This window comes from Carassius gibelio, chromosome A2 (genome assembly GCF_023724105.1).
Source record: "Carassius gibelio isolate Cgi1373 ecotype wild population from Czech Republic chromosome A2, carGib1.2-hapl.c, whole genome shotgun sequence".
Lineage (NCBI taxonomy): Eukaryota > Metazoa > Chordata > Actinopteri > Cypriniformes > Cyprinidae > Carassius > Carassius gibelio.
This window is the reverse complement of record NC_068372.1, coordinates 17,272,717-17,297,210: the sequence shown is the minus strand read 5'-3', so window position 1 is coordinate 17,297,210 and position 24,494 is coordinate 17,272,717. Positions and strand designations below refer to the sequence as shown.

At 37.3% G+C, this 24,494-nt stretch overlaps 1 protein-coding gene across 2 annotated transcripts; it reads right to left on the bottom strand.

Annotated features, from left to right (window-relative positions):
• Positions 1-945: 945 nt before the first annotated feature.
• Positions 946-18,250, bottom strand: LOC128029081 (paralemmin-1-like). Of its 2 annotated transcripts, none has more exons than XM_052616567.1 (7): positions 17,832-18,250; positions 11,239-11,284; positions 7,964-8,044; positions 3,112-3,233; positions 2,977-3,034; positions 2,870-2,891; positions 946-2,692 (listed from the first exon to the last, which is right to left on the bottom strand). In XM_052616567.1, exons 2-7 carry the CDS (start codon positions 11,281-11,283, stop codon positions 2,286-2,288), a joined length of 735 nt encoding a protein of 244 aa, XP_052472527.1. In that variant the 5' UTR covers position 11,284; positions 17,832-18,250; the 3' UTR covers positions 946-2,285. The 2 variants fall into 2 exon arrangements, with proteins under 2 accessions (XP_052472527.1, XP_052472535.1); XM_052616575.1 differs by having other exon boundaries at positions 946-2,689.
• Between the last annotated feature and the right edge of the window lie 6,244 nt (positions 18,251-24,494).

Genomic DNA, 24,494 nt, shown 5'->3' with positions numbered 1-24,494 from the left:
AAGCAGGAGATACTCTGAGAATCACATCAGTGTTTGGTCTACATAAAAGTCAGTGATTGGTTTGGTAACCAACATTCTACAGAAAAAGAAACAAACAAAACCCTTGTGTTTACAGAAGAAATAAAGCTTAGAACATGTACAACGCCTAAATTGGAACAACACAGATTTTGTAAATGATTTTGGGGCAAGCTGTCACTTTAACATACACCATTTTGTCATTGAAATTAATTACAAAAGATTGCCTAATTTACCTAAATTCATCATATTGTTACCACCTGTATTCTGGTCAAAATCTTTGATCATACCATCTTTGTGGAATGCTAATACAATCAGCATTGTCACTCAAATTTATGTGCCTGGGAAAAGGTTTAATGGGTGGGCCTCCCCTTCTTCAGGGCCAATAAGTAGCCTATCCCATAGAGGACCACAAAGGGTCCCACTCATCACAGGGCCCAGGACAACGTTCCGGTTGTTCCCCCGACACCAGTTCTGAATATAACATGACAGTAGTCAAGAGTAGCTTCACTTTAGTCTACAAACTGCTGCTTCACAAGGTAACCAAATTAAACTTCAGCCTGAAGATGGCAACCTTCACACACTAGAACGTTTTTTTGAGGATCACATGGGTGAAAAATATGTTTTATTTTTATTTTTTAAAGGATATATCAGTCTGTTGATTACTCTGCAATCATGAATTGAAGTGCATATCGATCTTGAAGTTATTACAGCGGAAACAATAACAGTAATGGCAAAGTAAATATTTGAACTAGATGAATTTCCAGAAACTCTTTCTCTAGAATAGACAATATCTTCATCAAACATGCAGTATGCTAACATTTTGTCACTAGGGAAATGAAAACAATTCATTTTCCAAATGGCTGCCATCTGTAACTGTGTCAGACTGCATGTGCGTAAAAATCTAATTACCAAAGAATTACCGATGCATAACTGTAAACAAACATTTGTTTATTGTCATTGCTCCTGATTTTTACACTTGGACCATAACAGGCATTGGCCATACCAATAAAGCACCTATAACTCATGACATTATTTGATATCCACAACACATACTGTCTTACACAAAATGAAATAATTCATTCAACTGTAATATCAGAAAGACGGCAGAACTACACTTACAAAGCTGTGGTCTCAGAATGAGAAAAATGTTTTAGACCCCAGACGGTTTACTTTGAATTAACACTAGTGAATGATTCATCATTGTGAATGAACTGCCTGAACACTGAAACATGGATATTGGACTCTTGTTTAATTGAGGGCATTACCAACTTACAGCAACCCATTTAACACCAAAACCAGTTTCAGTTTCACACAATTCTTTTTTTCTTCTAATTGATATAAAGATATATTTTGCATACTGTAAGAATGTTTTTAATAATATGGGCTACGTGTAATATGAGGCATTACAATGTTACTCAATTTTTTTTAAATGAATATTGATTAGTTATATTATCTAACAATGTTATCATTCATGTAGAAAAGAGATTTAAAAGGGTTTAAAATGGGTAAAATCTTGTAAAAAATGGTTTACTGTTCAAACAGATATCTCCTGTGGTTATGACTGGGATCTGGAGTAATTACAGCAGCCTATTTTAACGAAACATTATAACATGTATACTATCATAGCATGAACAGTCATGAACAAATAATTGCATCATATTTACAAACATATTGACCTACTATGAGGTGTAAAGCAGAATTTATGATTGTGGACAAAGACGACACTCCGTCTCCATGTACCAGTGTTCACAGTGGTCTGAGATGATTTGGCAACAAAAAAATGTAAATAAACAAAAGGCTCAAAACATATATTAAAAGCATAATATTATAATATCAATACAGTCATTTCTTCTCATTTATAAAGTAATATTTTAGAAACACTAATGTATATTGGAGATAAATAGCTATTTCTTATATATTGAGATGTTCATGTTATTTTTCTTAAAACAAAATAAGGATGAGGGCCACAAAAGTGTTCTTTTAACCATGTTGTTGTCTAAAGTGGAGTCTGTTGTGGTCCTCATTTTTCTGTTCTTCAACAAGCAAAATACTGGACTTCATAAGATTACATAATGAAAATATATGTATATATATAGATATATAAATGTCAAGACAGAAATATAGAAAAATATTAATTAAAAAAAAAGGAATACATACTAGACAACCAAAGTTAATTATAAGTATACGGGGTATACTCGTTCATTGTTGTGTTATGGTCAAGGGTCAGTTTTCCGTCAGAGTCTAAACTTCAGGGTGAGCGGTCGCCCTCACATGACTGTGCAGCACTTGCAAGGCTGCTTTTCTTTTGAGTCACCTTCTTCTTTCGATGGCTCCTTCTTGGCCTCGTCCTGAGATTTGTCAGGGCTGGAGGCGCTGCCGTTGGGTGGGGCCTGGTCCTCTTTGGCCCCTTCGTTTCCGCCTTTGCACTCGCCGTCCTCAATGACCACAAATTCAGCTTTCACCGTCTCCTCTATGCCCAGTGACTTCTTGGTCTCAGCCTCTTCCTCTACATTCTTGTAGCCCATGAACACCATGGTGACGGGATGATCTGCGCTGGCATTCTCAATGGCTACATCAGGGTTGGTGCACTGCAGTTTGGCCTCGATGCCTGTGATCGGTTTCTTGCTATTTTGATCTGCGTTGGGGCTGGGCTGCTGTATGCCATTCTCAACTGCTGGGGACAGAGAAAGAGACTCATTTTCAAATGACAACAGTGAAGTTACACAGAAACCATAATTGCAAAAACAAACTGATAACAAGTCAATCCTTTTTGTTATATTTCTATAGCTTGTGAAAACAGAGAGGATGGAGATCTCAAATATTAAAATATACAGCATATTCTCACACTCACCTTTCATTGGACCATCAGGTGACTAGTAGAGAAGACATGCGAGAGAAAAAAATATTATTATTGCAAAATATACTTAAAAATCACACTGAGCAGAGTTCATAGCTTACATTTTCTCCTTTATCCAAAGGCACGCCATTCTCAAGCTCATCGATCTCCTGTTCTAGTCTGTTAATGAAAAAGGTAAGTGAACATGAGCAATGTATGGGACTAAGGAAGGTATAAAATGAATGACTAGTCTTAACCTGAGGATGGTCTGCTCCAGCAGTTTGGTCTTGGCTTCATCCTCATGTAGTTGTTTCTGTGCCTCGTCCTCTCCACTGGATGGCGCTCCGTCCAACAGCCATCGCTCTCTCAGTGCCTTTGACTGTCAAAACAGGCCATATGGCTTAGAGATTTCTTTTTAGAGGAGTTCACAAAAGCAGCTAACATCATAATCATCTTGCAAATACTATACAGTTATATTGTCAAATTGTATTATAATTTAGAATAATGTTTTTACATTTAAATATATTTAAAATTGTGATTTATTCGTGATTACAAAGATGAATTTTCAGCAGCCATTACTCCAGTCTCTTCAGTGTCGCATGATCCTTCAAAAATCATTCTAAGATGCTGCTCATTTTTTTGTTTGTTGAAAAAATAGTTTTTTTTTTTCCTTTTGGTGACTTGAAAGTTCAAAAGAACAGCATTTATTTGAAACAGAAAATTTGGAACATTATAAATGTCTTTAATGTAACTTTTGATCAATGTAATGCATTATTGCTGAGTAAAAGTTTATAACTGTTATATCATGGTCCCTAATTGCATGATACTGACAAAATGAGCTCTTGAAAAATTAGATCATGTCAGTCTGATTCATTGCGCTGACGTAAACAAATCTGCACCATTACGGTTTATGCAGCACATGACCATTAGCTGTCCATTAGTTTTGCACTTAAGGGCATTCTCCATGGCAGCTAATGCACACTGTGCACATTTCTGGAGAGTGAAAGATTTTGACAGGCGTCTGCTCAAATAGGACTTCCTGCCAGAGCTTCTAGTCCATGTTGTTAAGAAACAGACCGGTTGGATTGGCAGGATCAGAATGAACCAGTTCTGTCTGAACAGAATTCTGACATCTGTTTCTGGCACAGAGATTCAAGACATTACGGCTGCAAGCATAGGTGGCACTAGAGATGGCACTGGACTGTGCAATTGGCAATGCAAGGCATCCTGGATAACTTTAGAGTCATTTGGAATTTCAACCCATTGCATCCAGTCACCAGTCATATGATAAAAAATGAAGACCTCCCTACAAAGTCTAAAACAAAGAATGACCAACTTTTTTACTGAATAGACATTTTTAGTGCCGATGACACAATTTTGGCACATCATTAGCTGGAGGCAAAACAGAGGAATAACTGGGGGCGGCCAATACAAACCAGCACAGAGTCAGCTACATTAGGATCATAAAATGTCATCTCTGAGTGTCAGAATCAACAGTGTAGACACTCCAATTAGAAATTTTATCACATACCCGCTGCCATTGCCAAAAAAAAAAACAATGACAGCTGTGGTTAAATGTAATAAAATGAGCAGACTGGACAGAAACAATCATAAAAAAAAATCGCATTTGCAGCACACAATATCAGTTAAGCTTAAATAACTGTTGTCTTTTATGGATTATGATTTGGTTACGAATCTAAAGATTTCTCCTGCATGCCCACCTAACAAGAAATTTGGGAAAAAGTTAACTAACAACCAGAAACAAACCAAAATAAAGGAAACCGCTTGTGTCGTCTCAATTTCTAGTGCAATTGTAGAGAGAGGGAGCAGTGAAGGCCCATGTAATGTGTGTTCAAGTAGTTGCATTTGCTAACAGTCGCTACTGTTAGTCCTTAGTTATATGCATCTAAAGATTTATATGCCCTCAGTTTCTATTTGTCAGACCACTCCTGTCAGATCGTCCATCCAGTGAGTGATTATATATGAGTCGACAAATCTGGTTCCTTCCAGTTAACATTTTCAAATAACAAAGACATTACATATTCAGATAAAATCTAATTTACTCCAGTCTGTTAAAACCTGCTAGCTAGCGTTGGTGAAGTAGTCAGGGTAGTAAATCGTTTAGCCTCCACCTAAGCTCCGTCCATAAAAAAAACCATCATAACGTTTAGTAACTGAAAAAGGGTCCATAACCCATTTAAATCAAAATTGTCACGTTATGAGACCAATTTAAAAATGTAAACAAAACACACAAACTAGTTTAGCACACTACAAACTACTGCTGCTGTCAACTGTGCTGTTTCTATTCTAGTGCAGCAGAGACAGAAGAGGCTGTTGAACCTGCAACTGATAAAAAACAAACATCTGCTGAACATCAAACAGTGAACCGAAGACCCATGATAAGACAAGACAGAAGAGAAACATCACACAGCTCTTGATAACACCTGTTGTTCCATAAAGAGATGAAAACTTGCTTAAAGATTCTCAGTTGTAGGTGATGACATAATTTGAGACTAAATAAATAAATTAATTAATTAAGAAAGAATGAATGAATTAACAAATGCATAAATAAAATGTATTAGGTCACTAATTTCTATTATTAAAAATGGTTGATTTCAGAGTTTATGTCTTTTTTCCTTCTTTCATTCTTAAAGATTCTACTGTATAGACATTGGTGTCTGAGCTCTGTAAGGCTGATGTCTAAAAGATTCATTCAGACAAGTCTCTAGAGAAGAAAAAAAAACAGTTGGGATTAAATGAGGAGAGGAAAGGTGAGGTGAAGTCCACATAAATAACAAATCATGAAGAAGGTCAATGGACAAACAAGAGACCCCATCTGCTAGACTAGAGTATGGTTAAAAAAAAGAGTGAGAGAGAGAAAGATGAAGACAGCAGATGCATTCGATAATAGTAAGCCACACAAGCAGCCCAGGATCCATCGCTGAATTGTAAATGGGCCAGTCTGAGGATGTTGGAACAAAAAAAAAAAACTTCTCTTCAAGCAGGAAAAGTCCCAGTGCTCTCTATAGCAAGTCCACTGTTAATAGTTTAATTACTATTATAATCAAGAAATTTCTTTCCTTGCTAACAAAGTGTGTGCGCAATTAGTATTTTTAAGGGAAAAATAACTCAAATATATTACAGAATCGACAAAAAATCCCATCATTACAAGAAAGAAATTGATTCGCAGAATGTCAAAAAGAGTCATTTATTGAAAAAGCACTGTCACATTTTTAGTCTGAAATGACCAAATGGAAAGAAAGAATCTTTAACGTGAGATCTTGAATTTTGCTTTCTTACATACTCCCTGTTCCTATGAAACTGGGTCAGAATCAGACGTAATCATTCACACACAATTAGCAACAAGTTACTTCCTTTTGTATAATATTTTGTGACTTAAGTGTCCACGTTCAACACAAATCCAAAATGACCATCTCCTGCTCTCTTTCTCATTTCTCAGCCCACTCCCTCTGTTTTGGCTTTGTGACCCCAAATTCTGGCATGGTGACAGATGTGCTGACATCACCACATGTTCACACCCATCCACATGCACACACAATACAATACCAGCACAGAGGGGAGGACAAAGGATCTGAGTCTCACTCTGTAGGAAACTAAGGCCTGCTCCATTGTTCCCTATTGAGCAAAATCCCAGGTATAAAACTAACAAACAAAAAGTATCACGTTGTGACAGATAACAAAAGGGACACAATCACTATGCCGGATACTTGGGAGATGAGGATAGGCACGCAGGCAAGCTATTTTTGACCATGGATTCTCTGCAGCAGACTTGGGATCTTTAGGATTTGCATAAATTTAACAATTTTCATATTTTGGCTGAATTATGAAAATAACTGTGGTAATAATGTGTGCAGTTATTCAGATATATTAAAAAAGAATGAGATATTCCAAATATATAGTTCATTAATGAATGATTTACATATAAACCTCCTGACTGTTTGGCTGCTGACAAATACTGAAATTATATTTTATTGTTATAAATATTTAATTATGACCATTAAATATGCATGAGCATATCTGTGAAAAGTTAGATTCCAATCTGTTAAGAAAAGTCAGAACGGTTACATTAATACACTTTATAGCTCCTGTGTTTAATGTTATTATATTGCTATATATATTATTATTTATTTATTAAATAATAATAATAATAATATTTGTTAAAACACTGAAAACACATGATTGTACCTGAGCTTTTTAATACAAAACATTTGCAAGATGGCCTGACTTTCCATAACAAAGCAGAACTTAAAGGGAGGATACAGATTTTTTCCCCTTGTCCCCTAAAACGGGAAACTGCTGCTAAAACTTCCCCCACTCCATTCAGCAGCTTCCAAATTCAGAAAAATCATTCTCACATTGTGAATTTCAACACTAGGGCTTTAAAAAGAAATTTGTGTAGTGTAGGGCCAGACAGACAGTAAATTACATAAGGAAGAGACGCCACAGCACTCGGACTCTTTACCTCTTAGCTTTTCAAAACATATAGGGAACATACAGTATTAACTGTTATTCTGTAGTCACAAGGAGGATCAAAATCACGGGAGCACCGTGGGTGTCCAAAAAGGGAGTTTATTTCGAGCAGATGTGCAAAATGTGCAAATAAATATGTTTAAGCTTAAAACAAAGTTTATTTATAAAAACAGTCTGAAACTATAACTGTATAACTGAGTTTTTTATTCATACACAGAACCACAATAATCTCTTTCACAAGCTCTTCCCGACCACCTCACAAGTTTACTACTAGTGACGGCCATATTAAATACACATTTTTCCCACTTCTTACTAATTTGAACATAACATGTTTTATAAAATAAACTCTTGTCTCACAATATGATTTATACATGAAAATTAGGAACAAGAGTTGAGTAGATAAATGCAGTTAATTCCATTTAAAAGAGGACAGATAAATCAACATATTTGCACAAACATTTCCATAAATTAGCTTAGTTTTCACCTCTTATTGCCACACCTACTCAGCTAGATCAGGAAATACATAGAAGCAAACCCTGTCGTGAATATTATGAACCAAAAACAATAAGAACACAGTAAGACAACTTTACGGTCTCTCCATCACATATGTCACGGTACCTTGAGATGCTGGAGTTGTCTCCGGTCATCCTCAAGTTGTCTTCTTTTGTTCTCAATCTCAGCCTCTCTCTTTCTCTTCTCCTGAAAGACAAAATATTAAACTCTGTTAAAAGAATCTGAACTTCCAATTTCAAAATATCAAATAGCCTCTGTTCAAATCTCAGTTGGCAAAACTGATTTAGTTAAAGATAAGGTAAAAATGCATTATTATTGGATACTATTGACAATCTGTGTTGACTGTCAAAAATATTATTATAGTTGTATTCAGATTCATTAGTATTTTGAATTGTTATATTTTCAATTAAATTAAAGTGTTAGTTAAAGATTTAGTAATTCAATTGTGTGTTTTTCATTTCTATGTGTCTATGTTTATGTGTCTATATGTCACAACTGGTCAAGGAGGCAAACAGGCAGATTCAAACAAGCAGGTGAGTTTAAAGCAACTGAGAAGAAGCTTCCAACAACAGCAGTGGTTCGGGAGGAACGAGAGGGTTTGGTGGCTGCCTGGGCGCCCGGATCCAGGAGCTGTGGACAGAGTCCAGAAGGGCCAGACGCAGGGTGGATGGGAAGTAACTTTTCCCTTCTGGACCTCCCGGCGGAGCAGGTTCTGTGAGAGTGGCAGCATGTTTTTGATTGTTGAGTGCCCACTGAAGACTGAAGGTGGTAGGATGGACTCTTGTTTCCTCTGGGGCTGGATTAGGCTGATGTAGACAGGAAAGTGCGTCCGCTTTGACATTCTTACTCCCCAAATGGTAAGTGACCACAGAATGAAAGCGGGTAAAGTAAAGAGCCCAGCGGGCCTAGCTAGGGTTGAGACACTTGGCTTCTCGGAGGTACTGCAAGTTTTTGTGGACTGTGATCACCTCAAATGGATGTTGGGCACCCTCTACCCAATGGCGCTACACTTCCAGGGCGAGGTTGATGTGCAGCAACTCCCGATTCCCCACGTCGTAGTTCTGCTCCGCTGGGGATAGTTTCCGTGAAAAGTACGCAAGGGTCACGCATCCACCTTGACTACAAAGCAGGGCCATTAGCGATGTTGGCGGAGTCGCTGGAGTGACATGTTCACAGCGTTCTTCAAGATTGGGTATATTATCAATGTAGATGAGGATGTACCAGTTGAGCAAGTCTCTGAAGATCTCAAGCATAAAGTTTTGGAAGATAGAAGGGGAGTTGGAGACCCCGTAGGGCACCACCTGGTACTCATAGTGCCTGATGGGTGTCACAAAAGCACTCTTCCATTCGTCACCCCTGCGTATGCGGATGAGATTATAGGCGCTCCTTAGATCAAGCTTGTTGAAGATGCTGGCACCATGTAGTTCCTCCAAGGCGGCCAGACCCAGAGGAAGGGGATAGGCAAATTTTACCATCTGGTCTTTGAGTGCATGGTAATTGATGCAGGGCCTCATACCCCATCTTTCTTGGCCACAAAGAAGCTCGATGCTGCAAGTGAGGTGGACAGATGGATGAACCCTGTTGTAAGGCTTCTTGAATGTACGCCTCCATAGCAGCTCTCTCCAGGATCAACATTGGGTAGAATTGTCCTTTGGGTAGTTTGGACCCAGGCAGCAGGTCAAAAGCGCAGTCCCATGGCCGGTGAGGTGGAATGTGAGCGGCTGCAACCTTGCTGAACACACCCTGGTACGCCAGATACTCAGGAGGAATAGGAGTGACATGCGGTGAGTCTGGGCTTTCCACAGAGGTGGAGCAGATGGAGAGGTTGGTTTGGACTGAGATCAGGACGGGCAGATCCTTTAAACATTCCTGCTTACACTCCGCACTCCAGTCCAGAATTTCTCCGGACTCACAGGCGATGGTGGGTTGATGTTTAAATGGTGTGGGTTGATCTAAACTAGTCTTGTACGATGTCTGCGACAGCCTCCTCCAGCACCGGGGAACATTGCAACAAAAACCCGCTGCAGGAGGCTGTCTTACCAGAGAAGTTCGCAATTATATTTATTATTATTTTTTCAGATGTATCTATTTAGTACTTTTTTGGGTCAAAAATTAATAACTGTATACAAATTTATTTGACTACATTTATTAAAATATGTACATAATATTTATTACATATTTAATAACAAGTGCATTGAATTGTTCTGCTCGTACAGCAGCTTACAGGAGAGAATTGAATAAAATCTGTATGAATAAATACCTAAAGTCAAGAGAGCCTTTTTTATTTCCACAGTAGCTGTAAATAACACCTTGCTATGGTAAATAACCATAATGACAGTGACTGAAGTAAATATCAAAGAGGCTGACTTCCATAACACCGGAAAGTTCTATCTCAATCAATACATTATTCAATAAATAAGTTTAATTGAGGTGTTAGTTCATCCGTCAAATCTTAATTAACCAACAGTTGCTTTAAATTTTTATTATTATAATGCAGCATTTGGGTGACGCCCAGGCCACAAAACTGTCAGGAGAGGATCTGATAAAAGACAGTGATTGGATCTAAAACCTTCTAATGACATAAAGTGGACTCAAACCAGACCAACAGCCATATTCTGCTCCTGTGCGAACATAATAGCCTGAGTTTCATTAAACTGAAATGCACAACTTGCAGTAAATATCTTGACCATGTACTTTCATCCAGGAAGTCTCCTTTTCTCAGAAGACAGATAAACGGGAGTAGTTAAAGGCAACACTAATCTAGCTGTTCACAAAACCATGCTAAGCCCCTTCAATATTTAAACACACAGAAGTGCTTTAGTGCTGATGGCTGGATATACATTAGCCATTATAGACAGTCACTGACATACTATAGGAGCATAATGCCTCATAACATAAGACTAACATCATTAAGGCCTTCTGTGCATCTGATCCATATCTGTCCTCATTCTGGTTCTGCGTGATTAGTATATAGCAGTATAAAAACCGCCATTGCCTATTTCTTTGATTAATCATGTAAAAAGAGACATTTTTAATTTCGATATGTAATACTGTTCAAATGTTTGGGGTTTGTAAGATTGTTTATGTTTTTGAAATATGTCTCTTATTCATAGTGTATATGGAAAAAAATGTATTATTCCATGTTTACTACAACCTGGATTTTGTACTTTTGCCACAGCAGGGCTGTGATTTTTAAATGCATTTTCCTAAAAGAAATGGGTTTCACTACTGTAAAGTGATGTCACTGATGAAGCTCCCCGTGCACACAAACCCGACTAATCGATAATGTATTTTTTTTTTTTTTTTTTTATCAGTTCCTTTTGATGAGTTGTGGAAGCCCTAAAATAAATACATTATGATTAGTTTAATAATTTACTTACAGCAATGGCCCGAAGTCTCTCTTGCTGTGACAAAGCTTCCGACATCCTGCAAAAAAGCAATGAAATTAAATTTTTGTTTAAACAGTTGATACAACAGCAATTATGGAGTAATAAGGATCACTTTTCATTTACCTGAAAATATAACATTCAGTGTATTATTATAGTTTCATAATGCATGGCCAGATCACTGTCTCATCTTTAGACACACACTTCGTTTCCTTTTAAAGACCTTGTACACTGCTATACATGCAAATCTAAACTAGTCTTGTACACTTTTACTATGTATTATAGATGGACCCTGTTTTATGTCTCCTGTAAAATATGAGCCTATAGCCTGTCAAAAGTGTTTTGCACTTCTCTCCTTCAAGGGAAAACATGTGGATGAGAATCGATAAAATAAGTGGGCAGATCTTTTTCTCATTTCAGAAATCAAACTCCAGATATGAACCTATATATATTGCAAATCTTTTTAACAGCAGTGGAAAACACCAGTCCAACAGTGATGAAGGGAGAAGTTATGAATGGTATGCACATTTCAAGACTGTTAACAGTCCTTTGCATTCCTCCCTAAATTGATTCCAGAGCTCCAACATACAGCTCAAAGCCAACATTGCTCCAATAGTTCTGCAGGACTTTGATAAGGGTATACTGTTAAAGAGAAACCAAATCTCCTCTTTGCATGTACAAAATGACAGAAACGTCAATCCAGGGTAAATATCAATACAAGCAGTCTAAACAAGACCCTCCATTTGTGGTTATTTGTTGGCTTCACTGATGAGCATCCTGTGAGAAGGAGGCAAAACATACAATGCATGGATTGAGGAAACTTACAAAAATTATCAAAGGAAAAGGGACACAAGGATAAAAAAAGAGGTCAACCATGGAATGGGAACATGGGTAGAGGATAGCCATGCTGAACCACACAATGTTGTCTTTTGTCAAAGCTTGTTTTACTGCAGGCTTCTACACTGGTCCACAGAAAAAGAGCTGCTCTCCTGGAAATGGCTGCAGGGGAGAGTTATTCAGCTGATTGGTGATCTCAATGGCCCACCCTACAACAGCCAGTCACATGTTCACTCCCTCACAGGGAATGTTTGTCGATATGTTATCTCTCTCTGATTTTAGAACTAAAGAATCACTCACAATGGAACTGATCATGCAAGATAAAATCCAAGCAACAGCTTCATTGATTTACTTCTGTATATTCAGACCAAAGTATTAACTGTTGACCGATGGAATAACTGTTGAACTCAAACTCACCCCAGATCCACTACTCGGTGTAAAAACACTCAATGTTGCATTAACACCTGTCTATAAACCACTAGTGTAGATAGTCACAAATGCAGCACTTGAGATCATGCCGAGGATGATTCATGGAGTAAGCCCACTCATGAAAAGTGGAGCAACATGGACGGTAACAAAAGCAATAAGCAGCAGGAATAACAGTTGACAAAACAAGCAATAACCATTTGCTTAAGCATATGTGCGTGTGTGGAATAAAATGTATACATATAATGAATCCCCATGTTTTTCCCTAGACATTTTTGACCACAATATTAAATAAAAATACTGTATAATAAATATAAAGATTGCGCAAAAAAAAAAAATCAATTTGTAATGCTGAAATAGAAAAACTATAGAACAATAGAAAATTAGTTATTAAAGGTTATTAAATCTGTTTTTATTTTCATAACTTTTCAAGATCTGAAAATCAACATTTAAAAATTCAACCTGTCCTCCAACCAATATGATCATATAGGTCGTTTGTCCAAATCCCTGAAATACGAACCATCAGAGCATATACTACAATTGCGCCCCTATCTGCAAAAGGTCGTTTTCATTTTAATGTTTTGTACTCTTTTATTTCCACTCTGGTTTTCCGTTTCAAGTAGCTCAGTTGGTAGATTATTATTATTATTGTGTTATACCTTGATCACAGGGAACTGATGTGCACAGAAATGTATATGCTCAATAAATCATAATTTAGCATGATTTCTGTGAGGGTTAGGTTTAGGGGTGGGGTTAGGTGTGGTCATTTTAACGAATAAGCCACCTAGTAAAATATGTAGGAAAATACTGTGAGATCGGTGTAAAAAGCCCACACATTGCATTTAAATAAACGTGCGTTTTGATTGGTAATTACGTTATACATCATTTCATGACGACAGACGCAACACGATACTATCATTATTTTTACACTCGCTAGAGGGCGCTTAACTTTAAAACGTAAAAATAGGTCGTAATAAGGTGCTTGCACAAACGACCTATATGGTCTTTTTTGTTGGAGGACAGGCTCTAAAAATTCATTGACATTTCCTGATTTTCAGAAACCGATAATCTGACACCAAACATTTCTGTATAATCTCTAGTAGATGGACACCTTTGGACCTCACTGAAATTAAATTGTATGGTCGCTTCTGATTATTATCATGAAAGGAAAATAGCGTGTTAGTATTGTTTCATTAAGTTTTCAGAATAAACATTATTATTATTATTACCATTATTAATCATCTTGCTTTCAATAACATGCATGTAATCTTACCAGGCGTTTAATTGGATTTGTTCAACTAATCTGGAATAAATTTCACTAGCTCTAAAACTGCGAATTAGTAAAAATACTGCATCAGTGGTTTAGGAATGGAGGAACGAAGAGAAACTCTTTGAAAAGTTTCAACACCATGCAGCCATTTCCTTTCGCCACATCTCATTGACAGCATTGGAAAAGCACTTGGGAGCCCAGGAAAAACACAACACTGGCCAGCTTTATCCAATCTGTGAAGTCCCCAGTGTGGGTGCACTTATCTTACAGCTTGTTTCCCCTCTCTAGTCCACTGCTGGGCAACACACTGAGGCCATGCTGTGACCTTTTCACTGGTAAACTCTTCGGCCAAAAAAAAAAGTATTTAAAATGCCAAAAGTGACAAAGAGCAGCTAATAGATAATCATTGCTAGATTTCTATAGAGAAAATCAAATGTATGAAAAAACATGCCACGACATCAACCAAACACTTCTTTTTGTGTATATGGAATAAACTTTGGGGTGACAAAAATGTCAGGTCCTATTTATGTATTGGATTCCAATTACAAATTACAAAGCAGGCCCATCTTTATGGTGATGTAAACCTTTCCCGAGAGTCATCTCTTGGTAGATTTGAATGGCTTGTAGGATATATAACTCAATTTTAAGCCTGCTACATTAAGCAATTCATGCCATCTAAAAGGATTCTTGTTACTGGAAAACTGCAGATGTTCAAACAGTTCATTTGTAATGTTACTGTAGAGAACTTTAAGAAAATAATCCAGAAACATTAATCTTAGAAACTTTCCGGTGGTGGTTAAGAAACAAATTAGTGGACATTTGACACTTACAAAATATGCATGTTCAAGAAATCAAAACTTATCCTGTAAGAGTAAAAAAAGGCCACCCAACTAAGTCATGAACACAAACAGAGTTAGATACTAAGTGCTATTTGATTGCAAGGAATGTGGGAGGGAGACATGAGAAACTTCAACAAGAACATTTTGAGAAGGTCCAGCTTGACTAGTAAAGGACGGTACTGTTGCACCTGGCTCAAAGATGTCACATTAAGGTAGACAAAACGGCGGAATAACTAAACATAATATTTATAACAACAAAATATAACCAAAAACAACCACAAAAGTCAGTAGGCCTATCAGTAATACCAATCAGTATGAAATGCAGGTGATTGGATACACAAAGTGAAATGTGGTCAGTGCTAGTGAATGGATGCAAAACAAAACATAAGGCCACAGAATTGGAGCGCGGCTCTGGAAAACTGCTCAACCAACAGAAGAAAAGCTGCCTGATGAACTCTCGCACCAGGGGCATGTTCAAGTTCAAAACGGTGCAGAACGTTTTGCTACGGTTTCCGTGTTGAACGTCATATTTCCTGGAAACGGCGTGCACCGGGGTTTGAGATGCATTTTCTCTTGTTTGATGGGTGTGTCAGAACTGCAGTCCAATCAGCACCAACATGTATATAAAGCACGTAGTATTAAAGTGAACTCGCACAATGGCTTCAAGGAAAATAATGTACAAATGTGTTCATTGCAGCTCGGTATACGCAACAACTGAGGATATTAGAAGACATGTTTGTCGTATGTTTTATTGTAAAAATATAGGATATCAACATAATGATGTAGTTGTTTATATTTTTAGCTTCATTGCAAGTGTATTACATTTGGTATAGAAATAAACAATGGTAATTAAGTGCTTTTCCTAAAAATGAGAAAGAAAATACAGAGTATTAAAACCGTATGAACTACAAATAAAGTTCAAATGTTCAACGCATCACCATTTCTGTTTAAAAAACGTTGTGCAACGTTTTGTCGGGGCTGAACGCAGCCCAGGTTTAAATAACAGCCGTAATGACCATCAGGTGCACTCCAGTCACACTCCAATCACAGAACCTGCCAAAGAGAAAGAAACCAAAACACCCAAACCAACACAAATCATCCTAACAGTACCAATAGTTCCAAGTACTCCCTTTTTTCTGAGACATTCCATGAGCCAGGGCCCAAACATCCAAGGAGATCAAAGGAAAGGAGGATACTAACCTCCTAAAACTGTTAGAACATGACTGCATACAGTACATACAGAGTTCAAACCTATAGAATATAGGTCACCTTTTTATAGAAGTTTCACTTCAATAGTTAATCTTGCTGGAATCTTCTGGTTTTCAGAGATGAGATTTTAGAAATTACTCTCTTGCAATTCATAAAATTAAAGTGGATTTTCCACCCTAGGCAAATGTAGTCCATTACCACTTCATCCAAAATATTTAAATGGACATTAGCTGTGGTAAAGTCTTCTCTAAATTGGCCATTTGTGGAAAAAAAAATCATTAAGTGTGCACTTGTGTTTTGTAGCAGTCATAAAGATATTTTCATAAGGGCTGGGAGTGAGCAGGAAAGGCTTGAGTAAATGAGGAGAGTCTGTTATGGGTTATTATCTGCTAGAGTTCTGATAGTGAAAGGAACAGACATATAAGGGAAAGGTTAAAATATCAGTGAAAGTCCAGAGCTGTTCAGTTTTAACTGTGTCAAATCATGGCAGCTGTCAAGAGTCCTTGCTGCTGGATGGCTACACCCATGAAGTGACAGACCCCATGTGACCACATAACTAATTGCATAACACCAGACAAGTATAATGAATTAAGGCTGTACTTGGCGATTGAACGCGTAATTGCAGTGGTGGGGTTTAAACGGACACAATGATTGGAGAATTCCTCCATGTCACCAGAGATAAATCTGTTCAGGTTCAGTTATGGCATTTTCAATTATTGATTAAATATTATAAGGTCAAAAAATAAAAAATGAAACATGCATCAACAAATTGTTCACAAAATCTGTAATGAACCATTAGTAAACAGAGAGGGTAAATTTTAATTGCATGCCAACTTAGTATTTTTAATTTGTAGCAAGGGATCCTTTAATTCCTCTAACATCTTAAACATCTTTAACATGTGGAAGACATTTAAAGTATTTTTAACCACAGTCCTTGTATTAATTATAAATGAAACTATTTTAAACACCAATAAGAAATGCCCAAGGGCTTCTAATTTTCTTATTCTAAAACTAAATTAAGAAATCCTTCCAAAGATTTTCAGGTTTTTTCTTTGTGAACTCTTGTCATAGCTACTCAGTAGGCTATAATATTTGCAAAACTCATAATAATGCACTGTAACTGCTAGAGCACCAACCCTAATTTCAGAAGAACTTCATTGATTTTTCCCCCCATCAGCCTGCTTTGGTGGGTCAAATGACCTAGTGCCTCAAATGTTCATAGGAGCGTAAACCTGACTGACAAAGCTTTAGCATTGGACATGTTCCATGGTTGACATCACCGTCACATTCCCCCTTCGTGTGCGTCTTGTTATTCTCCACACAAAACGACACATTTCACAACTATTAAAGATTAACTATTTTACATTATATGTATAATACAAAATAAATGGTCGAAAATGAAGCATTTCCAGGTGTTTCAACGAACGCAGCATGGACGCGGTGGGTGTGGAGAAGATTTGACAGAATAAAACGCGTCAGAATCCTGTCATACGTGAAGCGTATTTGATTCCACGCGCGGGGAAATTATTTCACATTTGAACGGTTAAATGGCCAAAATGCAAAGTACGAAAATATTTTACACCATATGCTGCTAGATAAACATATCCAAACGGCCATATTGGATCATCCCACCCATTTTCATCAGTATTAGCCTACTATATGTAGTTCTCCCAGAGCACGTACGACGGGGATGCGCTGCAAAACGCACCAGCGTGTTATTGGGCCATTACAAGGAGATAATAATGGTGCAATTTATGTAAACACATGATGAAAGACATAACCTTTACATGGCCTATTAACCCATCTGTACTCCCTGCAAAAAGGAAAATGTAACTTATATCGCATTGTTACATAGCAATCGGTTGTTGAAATGCATTCGAGACATTCAGACGATTTAAAGCGCCATCGCAATGCCAAGCATACAGCATAACAAAACAGAGATGTCAGGAAACGAAAGACAATAAAGCCCGCATGAAAATAACAATTGTTCTGAAATGAATACTTACTCAGTAGTCAGACCGTTTCCTTTTGATAGCGAATGTTTCTCTCGCGCCCGCTCAGAAGAAAACAAACCCCCGCTCGGAGGCGTAAACGACGCAGGCGATCAATATGACTGGGCTACTACTTTCTAATGATGGGCATTGATTCGGTGACTCTCGCGGATTGCAAATACAGCTCTTGGCGGGGACGTGTGGTCTCTGTTTCCCGGGGAGCGGCGCTCAACCCTACGGTGAATGTGCTCTAGCGTCCCTTTGCAGCAGCAGCAGACTCTCACATGGCTTCAGGATGGAGCGCGAGACTGTTAACTTGACTTCACAGCAGCCGAGCCTTTGTTTCCCGCGCGACAGTTCAGTTACTCCGCGAGCGTGTTAAGGGCAATGTCTGGCTTCTCCTCCTCCTAGTGAGAGTGAGAGGAGATGCTTGGATACGCCTCCCTCCGGCCACTTGAAGGGGCTGTAAAATGATGTAAACACAAACTCAAAGCACACCACATATTCATTGTAGTTTTACAACCACATTGTAACATTAAGTTATTGTGTTGAGGATTTTATTTATTTATTTACTCCCAGTTATTGTTTGGCAACTATGGGGCAAATTGAGCCAAATGCTTTGGGGTAAATTGAGTCAGCATTTTAACTTATCCCTCCATAAGGCAATGTTAAGATATATTAATGTTAAGGTATTTTAATGTGATGTACTGGTTTAGTTTATCATACATATTTTATATTTGATAGGGACAGTGTAGGCCTACAAGTGAACCAAATCCTTCTGTGATAAGAACCAGAAAATGCTTTTCCTCACATTATAATCAGATATACCTTTCCACCTGTTGGCCAACAAACTCTCTGTTTAGACTGTTTTTTAGGAAGGCTCCAACTTTAGTGTTCAACATATTGTTTCAGAAATGTAAACAATTAAATACTTAATTTACTTAATTTCATGAACTACTCCTCTTTACAGATCCTCTCTAAATCCTTAAGGTTTCTTGACTGGTTTCTTGGGTCGTTTGGCAACTCAACGTTTCAGCTCTCTCCACAGATTTTCTACAGGATTGAGGTCTGGACACTGGCTAGGCCACTCCATGACCTTAATGTGCTTTTTCTTGAGCCACTCTTTTGTTGCCTTGGCGGGATGTTTCGGGTCATTGTTATGCTGGAAGACCCATCCATGACCCATCTTCAGTGTTCTGGCTGAAGGAAGCAGGTTCTCATCCAAGATTTAACAGTACATGACACATCCATCCATCCAAGCTTCTTGCTGATGCCCTTGCAGCCCATTCAAGCCTTGTGCAGATCTACAATCTTGTCTCTGACATCCTTTGACAGCTCTTTGGTCTTGCTCATGGTGGTGGAAGAGGTTCGAATGGAAGATACAGATTGTGTGGACAGTTGTCTTATTCACCTAACAAGCTGATATTAGGAATAACTTCTTAAAGTAACAGGACTATTCTGTGTTCCACATAGACACAAAACCAATCTCGTCGATTCATAACGTTACAGTTGAACCACTGATGGCAGATAATTCTGACGATGTCTTTCATACTTTCTGGACTTTGACAGTGCAATTTACTTGGCAGTCTATGGGATAGTCACAAGCCTCCCAGTTTTCATCCAAAATATGTTCAATTGTGTTCCGAAAATGAATTAAGCTTTTATGGGTTTGGAACGACATAGTGGTAAGTTTTTAATGAAAAAAAAAGTGGAGTAAAAAATTTACTGAAGAACATGGTTTGCAGTCTCATCAGCAGAAGTCAGCTTCAGTACTCTCGATGGAGCACGTAGACCACTCTGTGTACAATTCAAAATCACCAACAATTACTCTTTCCAGACGATCCTAATTGCATCAATGAGCTGGTCAGCAACAATCTGATTAGTCTCTATTTTAAACCACAAAATAATCCTGCAATGTGCAGGTGAAGTGCATTTATCATACATGTAAAGAGAATGTCTACACAGGAATTTTAAACAAGATATCAGTTTGGTTAACTTGTTCTCTTTAGCCCCTTCTGGTATTTTCTGGAACTACATGGTGGTAAAAAGCATTTTACTCCACTGACACCCATTCAAAAGCTTGTGCTCTAAATAAGTACATTTCAATGTGCTTACTTGGCAGCTGCCACAGAAATTAACTGAAATGCTAAAGGTTAGATTCTCTAGATATTATAGACATCCTTACCTTGAGCGGACCTGAACCCAAAATGACTGCATGTACAGGATGCATTTATGTAAGGTTCTAATTGGCTTAAATTTTGGGGATTTTCAAAAAACTGAAATCTGCAAGAATGTTGGTCAAAAATATTGTGTTTCGTATTTTATACAATTTTAAATTGCTAATTTGACAATAATGTAAAATAAAATGTACTTTGTTAGTTTATATTTCACAGTAAATAATAAACTGATTCGCTCCTTTAGCTGGGTGGGATTCAGAGGCATTGGTTTTTTTTTTCTGCTGGTGGTTCCATTACAGGTTTTTTTTTCAGGGTTTGTTTTAGTTCTCTTGATTCCCCTCTTCAATGATGCTGCTGCCACTATATTCATTACTTTACATTACTTGAAAAAGTAGCAGCACTGCTACTAATGAAAGTGATGCCGGTGTTAACTGAAGTTTTTGCTTTAATTACAATCCTGTCAATTAGGAAAAAAATGCAAAGCAAGGTTCTAATAATGAGGCATTGTGTGTATTATGACCCGATGGGAGATCCACAAATCAGATAACTTCCCAATCAATTTTTTGATTGGTTAAAATTATGAGCAATATCTTATAATGGTTGCTCGGCCATTGTCATATAGGTTGGGACTGCAGTAGCCATATATAACAGCACAATTTTCTTACATTTATATATTTATATACATTTTTAAACACAGTTTTGGGGCAATGCCATTTTTACATTGATTATGCAAGGCTTCTGGTGTGAACCTCTTCCAATTATTTTAGCTCTACAAAAACAGTCTGTTATTGTGACATTTGAGCAACCAATCAATTGACTGTATCTGCTCTTTACAAATTCTACAGTAGTACATGATACTCACCCTCAAATAGTTTGAATGGTATCGACTGACTTCCATATTTTACAGTATTATGAAGGTCAATGAGGACCATTTGGTTACTCACATTCTTCAAAATATCTTCTTTTGTGTTCAGCAGAAGAAAGAAAGTCATTGAGGGTGATTAAATGATGACAGAATTTTCCTTTCTGGGTAAACTATCCCTTTAGGTTTGTGTGTTCATGTTATGATAAAATAGGACAAAAACACCGAAAATATGTTGTATATTTAATATAAAGAATATAAATCGAATATTGTCTAGTTGATTTATTGTGTCCTTTGTTTATTGGTATTAAATTCAAGTTAACATATCTCAATGATACCTCAACTCCCTTTATGTATATCCCTCAAAAATAATCTTGAGTTAGAGATATATTTTACAGCCTACTTACAGCACAGCTGCATAATAACCTACAAATGTCACACAATGGCAATGAATCAATCTCCTCTAGAGGGCGTAAAAGCTTCATTCACGAAACTGACGATGCTGCAGCAGATTTTGCAAGCAAAGTTACTGCTCATTAAACAATGCCATTGAGGAGTAGTATCCATAACCGTAAACTCTACTAATAGTTAGTCTTCTTTAATTTAGTTTAATCAGTTCCTCAATTCAAGCACCAAAACCGTTTAAGTGTCCAGTGTATTATCCTTGCATTCTTTGTGAAAACCAGTGTTGTGTCATCCAGAGCACAAACTGTTGGCCTGTCTGGGACTTTTTATTTTCAACAGCTTTCTGCTGTTTTTGCTCAGAGCATCTTTTCACACAAATCACCTGGGTCAGCACATGACATGTTGAAGAAAAAGTAGATTTGTTGCCTGTTCTTAATTGTCTCACTGCACTGGTGAGGCAATCAATGCAGTATTTGAGTAGTAGCAGTCATGCAAGTGATGCCTTGGCCATTAATTAACAATTCACCTTGATTTGTCCACCCTTACTGTCTTCCTGTGAATGCAGAACATGAACACATAAGCAAGCATTCAGTCTTCCCAATTATCTGTTTTAAGAACAGTATAAATTTGTCAGAGCAACGTCAGCCTGCAGGACATGCTCACAGCGATGTTACAGTTTAGAATCTTCATGCATCTGCAAGCAAATTCAAATCAATTCACTCAAGCTCAAATCACCCTTCAGACCGCCTACACTGCATGTAATAACTGTGATTTGTATAGGCACACACATGAGTGTGTGAGACCTAAATGAGATTAGGTCAAGTCCAGTTGCATTTTTAAATCACTGTCATTTCAGTCTTGTTTCAAAATGTATTCACCACTTGTTCAAAAATTCAGATACTAACATTGCAAGTGACTACAATGTAATGTTTATAATCACTTTATCACTCATTTGAAGTATGCATTTAGTGCACACTTGTTTGAGAAGCTTTAGCTTCTCAGATGCTTCCTCACATTCACTATGTGAATTATGAATAAGGCCTTTTGTTACTGAAGCAAAATGAGGGACAGTAAAACTTGATTAAGCCAAAAAGAGTTTGTTCTTGCCTTTCCATCTGTGGTCATGTAATGTGTGCTAGCTTCTCCATTTGTGGCACAATCTGTTCGAGTAAGAAGTAAACTTTCTTCCCCTCCTTTTGTTCTTCATTTCATGGTTGATGTTGAACCTGCATCCTTCAAGAACATCTTCAAGATCACAGAGACGCTTTATCTAAGACTCTGTATATCCCTGTGTCATTAAGGTGCATTGTGGCCAACTGAATTAAATTTTTGAATCAATGCGGATGGACAACTGTTGTGTTACCCAGAGCTCTGGAAAGGGTGTAAAACATAATTGGCACAGAATTTATCTGGTTAGTATGGGACATAATTTTTCAAAATGGCATAAAAAACAACAGTGTGACATCTGATTAATTGTGGCTGATTGTTAATTTCTTTACTTATAATCATAAAAAACCTTACAAACCTTATACAATTGAGTTTTATAAATATATTATTTTGAATTTATAAACATGAATTAATAAATTAACATTAGACTTTTAAATGCTGTAAAAATGGTTCATTGTTGGTTCACAGTAGCCTACCTAATGCATTAACAAACTAATTATAGCTTATTGGTAAGCATTACTAATGGATGTTTACCAAACATCACAACCATCAAGAAGTCATTTAATTATGACATTAGCTGTAGAATACACTTCTTCACCATAATTAAATGGAATATTAGAATATTCATAACTCAAAGCCACATACAGCACTTGTTGGATCTGTTTGATTGATCTCTTGGGCAGAACCCCCAGACATTGTGTCCTGCATGACAGTTTTGTATGTCTCCTCTATCACATGATATTTGCAAAGCCAACAGCCTTGATATCATCCTATAAATCAGACTGGCAGCCTTCCATTCCAAAATATCTTTCCACATTGTTTTCAAATGCTCAATCTCTGTATTTTTCTTCTTTTGGCTTCTACTAATGTTAAATCATCACAAGGAGGTCAAATCTATGCCGTTGGAGTGGCGCATACGAGTCACACTCATTCCACAGAAGCATAGGCTGCAGATCTTTTTATGGCCCACTAAGGGAACATTCACTCTTCTTGTAGAGCTGCAATATTGAGTCACAGTCTTACTTGGCCCAGGGCACTGAATGCACTATTCTGAAATGAATAGTGAAATGAGTATATGATTTGATCACTGTCTTTACAACAGGCATGTCACGCCATATTCTCTCTAACTGTTTTAATAACCATGGTCCTTACCCTAAATAGCCACAAGACAGGCCTCTCTTAGGATACTTGTGTCTTCAGCAGCTCTAATTTATTAATTTTTAAAGAATAAAATCTCATGAATTATGTTGGGTGTCTTTTTGACAGATTAATTATAGATGGCCGATGTTGTAGTGACCCATGTAGTGATTGAGAAATCTGAAGAGATACTCTCTTACAACCTAAAGCTCACATGATTTACCATTCCTCTATTAGAAGAGCAATGAATAACACTGCAAACTGCATATGCAGAAACATTAATTAATTTGTGCATTCATGACATCAAGGTTAGATTATGGTAATGCTTTATAGGGTGGTTGCTCTGTGTGTTTAATAAACAAACTCCAGTTGGTCCAAAATGCAGCAGCTAGAGTTCTTTCTAGAACCAGGAATTATGACCATATTAGCCCAGTTCTGCCAACACTGCACTGGCTCCCTATTAAACATTGTATAGATTTTAAAATCTTGCTAATTACTTAAAAAGCCCTGAATGGTTTAGCTCCTCAGTAACTGAGCAAGATCACATAATTGTCCTTCATGTCCACTGCAAACTACAAAACTCTGGCCATTTGATATATCAAAATCAACTGTGGACGGCAGATCCTTTTCTTATTTCGCACCTATATTCTGCAACAATTTACCTAGCATTGTTCAGGAGGCAAGACACATTCTATCAGTTTAACAATATTAATAATATTAAGAAATTGTATTTGTAATACACCTTTCTTACACTCAAGGCACTAAAACAGCATAAAACTACAATAATAAAACAACAACAACTGTAAGATTGTAATTTAAATGCTTCACTAAAGAGATATGTTTTGAGCAATTTCTTAAAACAATCAAAAGACGGAGCATTACTGTTATGAAGAGACAAAGAATTTTGGAGCAACGCGATCTGGAGCAACA